Here is a 7,993-nt window from a genome sequence, read left to right as displayed (position 1 = left end):
CTAGTCTCCATCATTATGATAGTTTAGCCAATCACAATTTCTTTGTTGATGATAATTTTCATAATAGTTGAAAATTATGTAAGGATATAAAACAATTCTCTAAACAATAGTGTGAAGCTGATATTGAAAAAGAAAAGTTTTCTTTACCTTAAGTCCGTCTTAGGTATTTTACTGATAAAGACAAATATAGATAAACTCTTTTAGATGGAAATATTCAACTGCGTTTACAAGTGCACATCAGACTTGCAATACAGGGGTGGGTCTCAAGGCAGAGACCACAATTTGTAATCCATGGGATTGAGGTCTGCACTACCAGATGGCTCATTTAAGGGGGAAATGAAAAAAGACAAATTTTTCTCAAGCCACTGCTTGGTTGTTTGTGGCTTATAAGCTGGTGCAGAATCCTGCTGGAAGCTCTACTCCTGACTATGAAAAAAAGTGTTGCTGAGATCCTTGACCATTGAGTCCATGACTGTCTCCTGGTACACTCAGGATGAAATTTTCTACGTTTCTCACAGAAATGGAGCTGGGTGATGTCATCATAATTCACCCATTCCCCCCACCACATCATGATTGAAGCAGCATGGTAATGGACCCTTCCTTCCCACTACCGTCTCATGAACTTGTGGCATTCACCCTGTCATTTTGTGATTTGAAAGACTCCTCAACAGTAAAACATTTTTCGATTGGTGAAAAAAAATTCTTCTGTACCCATTTACTGTACCATTCTATCACTTCCTTTGCTCAACTAGCAATGACTCACGTATTGAAGAAAGCAAATACTCAAGGAATCCTTTCATCACTGGTAGGGAAAATGTCTTACCTTTAGTTGAATTGAAAGAAAAAAGAATCATCTCACTGGGAAGTGAGGACTACATTATTCCCATACTTCATCCTCTATTAGTGCACATACTGTGTATTTGGAAAACGAAATACTGAAAATAGTAAATGCACGGACACACTAAAGCTAAACTATAAACACTCAACTGAGTAATAGACCCACATTGTTGATGTTGCCATTTCAGAGGAGAATCTTGCGTAATTTCGCGCCTGTTGTATGCAAAGATCCTATATGCAAAACATTTGACCTTAAATAAAATAAATAATTCAAACTAGAAATGTGAATAAATGAGAACATACATGTTGTCACAGAGAGAGTCCTCAAATAATTTATGAAATTTCCATTATGCAAATAATATTTTGTTACAGCAAGAAATCTTGTTGAAAGTTATACATTGGGCCCTTATAGGGGGCTCCTAAGAGAGAACTGGGGGCGCAGGCTCCCCTGGTTTCGACGCCCTTTGTACTAAGCAGTTTGGTCTTAAATGCAAGAACAATTGTTTGGATGAAATGGAGCGCGCACATTTGACACATTTATATCATTGCATTGTTATGAGGAGGATGAATTGTTTTTTTAATGCATTTAAATAATATGTTATATATAGGCCTATATATATATACACTAAAGAAACTTTTAGTAAGTATACAATTTAGTGTTAACATGTTGCATTTGTATTTTCTTATTTCCTACGTCGCTCCGTGTTCCATATGTGTAAAACATATGTTGTACCTGAACGATATACATGTCATATGTACAAAAAGAATTATATTTGTCATGTATTGTCTAATTATAACACCATTAAGCCTTGTTTCCATGATTATGAAAAACTAAATATGCTGACCAAGGCAGTAATTTATTTTATTAAAAACATAAACTAAACGTAACGTTTCAACCTTCTAGCAAGGTCTTCTTCAGACTCTGTATCAAGTACAAAAGTAACAAGACACAAAAACAGGGCATTATATATACACAAACATTACTCCCTCCAGACTATTTAGAAAGTTGTTTGGAACTTTCTAGCAGGTGACTTTCACTTGCCAACTTTACTTTCACCTAAAAGGCTAAACACAATTACTTTCATATAGAATGTGGTTGGACTTTTAATCTCACGCTCTTTTCCCTTCATTTTTCTTCCTTCTCATCTCCTCTTTCTCTCTTGTCCTTTCCACTCTTTCTAACATCTTCTTCCATTCTTTCTTTAACTTCAGTCCCCCATTCCAGTTCATTGTGTCTTCTTTACCTTTCTTCTCTATTTCCTTGGCTTCCTTCCATTTTCCCACTAGCATTCTCTTCTCCCTTCCTATCTGGTAAGCCTCATCCCACTCTATGTCATGTCCTGTTTCTCTCGTGTGTTTAAATATTGCATTCCTCTCTCTCTTAAGTCGTACATCATCCCTATGTTGTTTCAACCTGTCTTTCAGCCTTTTTTTCGTTTCTCCTATGTACACACTCTGACATTCTTTACATTTCACTTCGTAGATAATCCCTTCCTCTTCCTCTTCTCTGTTTTCCTTTTTCTTGTTAGCATTCCTCGCTATTCCTAAGATGCTTCTCCCTCCCTTCCTGTAAGTTTTAATTCCCGCTTTCCTAAGCACTTTGCATATCTTTTCTGTGGTCTTCCCCATACTCCTTATTCCAAACCTTCTCTCTTTTTCTTTCTCTTCCAATTCTTCCCTGCCCGTTTTCTTCCTTCTTCTGTTTATGTCCAGTCTATCCTGCTTCTCATAGCCATTCTTTTCCAGCTGTTTCCATAGGCTATTTATTTTGCCTTCTTTTTCACATTCTTACGTTACGTTTAGTTTATGTTTTTAATAAAATAAATTACTGCCTTGGTCAGCATATTTAGTTTTTCATGTATTGTCTGTATTTCAAAAACACAGATTATGCTTGTTTTCAATTATAAGCTAATATAAAATTGAACGTGTTGAAAAAATATTTCAAATCGTGTGTCCAAACAAAAATGCTTTAGCACAGACTTCTCCCTTTCTTGCGTGATTTAGGAGGATAATAACTTATTTGATACTATTACTACTGTTGCTGCTACTACTACTATGATTCTAATAATAATAATAATTAACTAATAATAATAATGATAATATTGTCAATATTATTATTGGCGCGTTTATCCTGGTACTCCCCTCCACCCAGACAAAAAATCGTGGTTGCACCTCTACTAAAACATGCGTGCATGCTTCATGCTTTCCTTATTTTCAACATCGCACACCCTAGCACCCCCAGATGATTACTTCTGGCGCCGCCACTGTATGCAACATTAGCACCACATGATAGATAACACCCTCATTTAATTTCGTTTCCTGGCATTTTCAAAGACATGCTCCTGTATTGTCCTCGAAATACAATTCATATAGGAGTTACAAATAAATATGGAAATGATATAGCCTATTTCCTGTCCTTGTTTTCATTCTTTCTACATATGTCATGCTTCATCAGCAACATGATATCTTATATGCATCTAAATTGTTATGATTCAATAGCGATTCACCTTGAATGTTGGTGGTAAATCGTGTATATAAGTTGCCCGCAACTTAGAATTGGCACCAGTTTCTTTACCTGACGTATCAGTTCAAGTTTATAGCTGAGCAATCAACAATGCTCAAGTTGGTAAGTAAGTCCATTGCAGTATATGTCCCATGTATGCTTTTGGTAAATATTTCGATATTTCAACAAGAAAGAGTTTTGAGTTTTTGTTCTAGGCCAACATTATGCACAGAAAGGATAATCGGGACTTGGAGGAAAGTGGAATCCGAACAATTATGTGTCTCCATCGGATCCTTTTGCTTACAAGGCAACACCGGAAGCACTATGCTAACAGGGAGGTTTCACAATAAATATTCAAATCTTTGATCAAGAAAGCTGCATGTAATTAACAAGAATTAAAAGTTCGATATTCCCTTTTAAGGAGAAGACATTTACTGTTGAAAAGCAAAATAATTACATTTTTATATTACCACATTCTTTGCTCAGTCCAGTAGTTAAGTTGTCAATAGAAAATGTTAAAATTGTACGTTAAGAAATATTATCAAGTTATTTAACATGCCTGGTTCTACTCTCCGTCTGGACATGCGTGTTCTTTGTGAGTGTCCCTTCATCCATTTCATCATATCATCACCCACCCTCATTTGTGCGATTAACTAAAAATGGCAGAAAAACGAAGTAGAATAAATCAAATCAAACAATTAATCAATCAACTGAAACATTCCAATAATGAAACTGAACTTTTAATTTTTTATCAGCAACATGTTTGAATACAGCACAGCAAGTTTTATTGTGGTAGAACATTTCTTTCTGAATCCAAGATTTCTATTAAGCTCAAAAAGTGTTAAAAAATAATAAACTAATCACTGGGTGTAATATAACACGCATTTTTAAAAATCTATCTTTTCCAGGTATTCACTGTTTCTCTCGTGGCCGTGGTAGTCGCCCAGAATCCTCCAGCTGCCAGATACCCTGCAGGAGTCTCCCCTCTCCAGTGTCCCAACTTCCCTTACTGCTCCACCGCACAAACAGTCGCCATCGCCTTCGGACTTCCACCTCCAGTCTACGGAGGAAGCTACCCCGAGGGAGTCTCCCCTATCACCTGCCCCAACTACCCTTACTGCTCCACCACTAATCCAGAAGGTTCTGCTGCTTCAGTCGTGGCAACCTGGGTTCCACCTGTGGCCTTCCAGGGTAGATATCCAGCAGGTGTCGATCCCGCCGCATGCCCCAACTACCCATACTGCCCCTAATGTAAAGAATCTTGTCATTTACTAAATGTCCAAACAGTAAATATTAACTTGCACTAGTAAAAATGTCAACACACAGGGATGGAATGCATAGATCCACCATATTCTGTTTTATGAAACTACATGTGGAATAAAATATGGAATAATGAAACATATATACCTTGTCTAAAATATTTTTCTCCTTTATTTAAAAAAAATGTATTCTTGTTCGAATCTTATGGTGAACATAATATATCTTTACACCATGCTATACTCTCTAAAAAGAACGATCCTAGGACTGCAATGGGATCAGAAGATACAAAATAATATGTATAGCTATGCCCAGGATCGGCATCAGGGGGCGCGAAGAGGTGCTTGCTCACCCCCTTCATCAGCCACAATTCAAACCTATGTTGAAAGCATTAAGAATTACAGTCTCATATGTCGTAGTCACATTGATCACCCGAATGTGAGACCTCCGTTATTTTATACAACAGCCAAACATTGAAAGAGAAGCCGCATATATTTTCTTATACTGTCGGCAGTCTTCTTAAAGAAGGAAATTGTTGTCTTTTTTATGTCAGTGTTTTTGTAAAAAATTGTTTCCTCTTTTGTCTTAATAGGCCTGTTTGTGTTTTTTAATATTTACCTATAGCTCAGTGAGTTTTATTTCAGGTGATTTCAAAATATCATCAGGTCGTGCTTGGGAAATTATTTAACGCGAGTTGTATCGTGATGGGTAGTTTATCTGTTAGCACTTTCTGTATGATCCACGTAACATGCTTAGTAAAGTGCCATATGAGACTTTGTCGACGAGCGCAAAGTTCGCGAAGAAATGTTACAATTCGTTGATCCGGGATAGTGCAGCAGAAGGCGATTAACAAAGATGAAGTTGCCGTGCACTTTGCGTTTGTTTTCTCACCGCTGCATCTGGGCAGAAATAAGATAACCAGTGGCGCAATTTCGGGGGTTTGGGGGACGTTTGGGTCGGAGAGGGGAGGGGGTGGCGAGCAAGTTTTTTTTATGTCGACAGTAAGGACCTAAGAATAAACACTTGGATTATCCTTTGAATAACTGTAATTACAATTACTAACTCCGTACATGGATTTTGATTAGCTGGACAGAAAATCACTATATTACGTTTAAATATTATGCAACATAATGCTTTATATGTAACGTTGATTACGCATTATATAAATGTGTAGCAATGCACTATGAAGTATCACACTTATGGTGAAAGGTATAAATAAAGAAAATACTACAAATCCTGATTAAATCAAACAGTGACATATTGCAAAACAGAATATTTTCAACTTCTACACGTCATTTACGAAGGGAAACAACATTGACCTCTTCAGTGTCAGTATTATGCAGTTTTCTCTTATGTACTTCACTCAGCGCCACAGAATTAAGACTCTTTTGAGTCATCGTACTTCTAAAATAGTTCTCGAGGCGATGCAAAGGATTAACTACTTTCATCCTCCTCACAAGAAGACAGCGCCTATAACAAGCGCACTTTCTGTGGCTCTGAAGTTGCCCTACCTATTCACCATTGGTACTAATCGGAACATGGTATATCTATATCATATCGTTGTAAAGCAAGTTACTACTTACATTTTGGATTTCTTCTTGAAATAGTCAGAGTTTTTCAGTTTCTCTTTCTCGTTTCTTCCTTTTTCTTTTCTACACTCTCAACCCTAAGCTCAACAACAACCACTCAGCAGAATTCAGTGCTATGTACTACTGATCAAATACGATCAAGTCGCTTTCTCACTCCTTTCCTCTGTCTCTTTTGAATTCAAGTAAGAGCCAAAACATTTCAAATGTTCGTGCCTCAGATGTTCATAACGTGAAGAGACCCATACACAAAGGTGGAAACTTGTAGAGGGTTCAAAATTACTGATTTAACAACAACAACAACAATAACAACAACAACAACAAAAAAGAAAAAAACAGATCAAATGCTGACAAATTACTAATGAAATAATGACCTATTTATTTACACAAGGTCCATAAATTGCCATCCTAAAAGTCATATTTTATTTTTTTAAGATAATCTAGTCTCTATCATTCTGATAGTTTAGCCGATCACACTTTTTTTATTGAAGATAGTTTTCATAATAGTTGGAAATTATGTAAGGAAATAAAAAAAATCTCTAAACAATAGTGTGTAGCAGATATTGAAAAAGAACAGTTGTCTTTACCTTAAGTCCGTCTTAGGTATTCTACTGATAAAGAAAAATATAGTTAAACTCTTTTGAGGTTGGAAATATTCCACTGCCTTTACAAGAGTGCACTTCAGACTGCCAATACGGGGGTGGGTCTTTTTGCAAGCACGTCTTAAGGCAGAGACCACAATTTGTAATCTAGGGGTTTGAAGTCTGGACTGCCAGATGACCAATCTAAGGGGGAAATGAAACCAGACACATTATTCTCAAGCCACTGCTTGGTTGTTTGTGGCTTATAAGCTGGTGCAGAATCCTGCTGGAAGCTCTACTCCTGACTATGAAAAAGAGTGTTGCTGAGATCCTTGACCATTGTGTCCATGACTGTCTCCTGGTACACTCAGGCTGAAATTTTCTACCTTTCTCGCAGAAATGGTGTTCGGTGATGTCATCATAACTCACACCCCCACCACATCATGATTGAAGCAGGATGGTAATGGACCCTTCCTTCCGACTACCGTCTCATGAACTTGTGGCATTCATCCTGTCATTTTGTGATTTGCAAGACTCCTCAAAAGTGAAACATTTTTCGATTGTGAAAAGAATTCTTGTGTACCCATTTACTGTACCATTCTGTCAACTAGCAATGACTCACGTCATGAAGAAAGCAAATAACTCCTAACTCCCTAGCCTTCTTAAACCCGAAGGTTCATGGCTGCAGCAACACAGGCCTTCCATCTTTCCCTATCTTGAGCAAGTTCTATATACTCTTTTCCATCCCTACCGATTTCCCATAGGTCCATCTCAACGTTGTCCCTTCATCTTCGTCTTGGCCTTCCTACAGGTCTCTTACCATCAGGCTTCCCAACAAGAATCCTGTGAACTCCTCTTCCCTCTCCCATTCGTGCCACATGGCCTGCCCACCTAAGTCTTCTTGATTTAATTATTCTAATAATATCTGGACATGAATACAAATTATGTAGTTCTAAATTATGTAACCTTCTCCACTCACCTGTCTCCTCATCCCTTTTAGGTCCAAAGATTTTCCTAAGGATCTTATTTTCAAATACTCTCAATTTATGTTCCTCTTTCAATGTAAGGGACCAAGTTTCACATCCATATAATAGTACAGGCAAAATTACTGTTTTGTATATTTTAACTTTTAGTTTCTTAGATATCATACGAGAAGACAAAAGTTTATGAAGAGAGAAGTAACATGCATTTCCTGAATTAAGCCTACTTTTTATTTCCTCTTTAATATA

General features: G+C 37.1%; 1 protein-coding gene across 1 annotated transcript; it reads left to right on the top strand.

Moving 5' to 3' along the window:
- Positions 1–3,423: 3,423 nt before the first annotated feature.
- On the top strand, positions 3,424–4,681 carry LOC146003991 (uncharacterized). The gene is made up of 2 exons (XM_083142532.1): positions 3,424–3,463; positions 4,249–4,681. The coding sequence occupies exons 1-2, from the start codon at positions 3,452–3,454 to the stop codon at positions 4,588–4,590; spliced, it is 354 nt and encodes a 117-aa protein (XP_082998658.1). The 5' UTR covers positions 3,424–3,451; the 3' UTR covers positions 4,591–4,681.
- The last annotated feature ends 3,312 nt before the right edge of the window (positions 4,682–7,993 follow it).

The sequence above is a fragment of the Lepisma saccharinum genome, chromosome 21 (genome assembly GCF_977018435.1).
Source record: "Lepisma saccharinum chromosome 21, izLepSacc3.1, whole genome shotgun sequence".
Classification (NCBI taxonomy): Eukaryota; Metazoa; Arthropoda; class Insecta; order Zygentoma; family Lepismatidae; genus Lepisma; species Lepisma saccharinum.
This window is presented reverse-complemented; position numbering and strand designations above follow the sequence as displayed.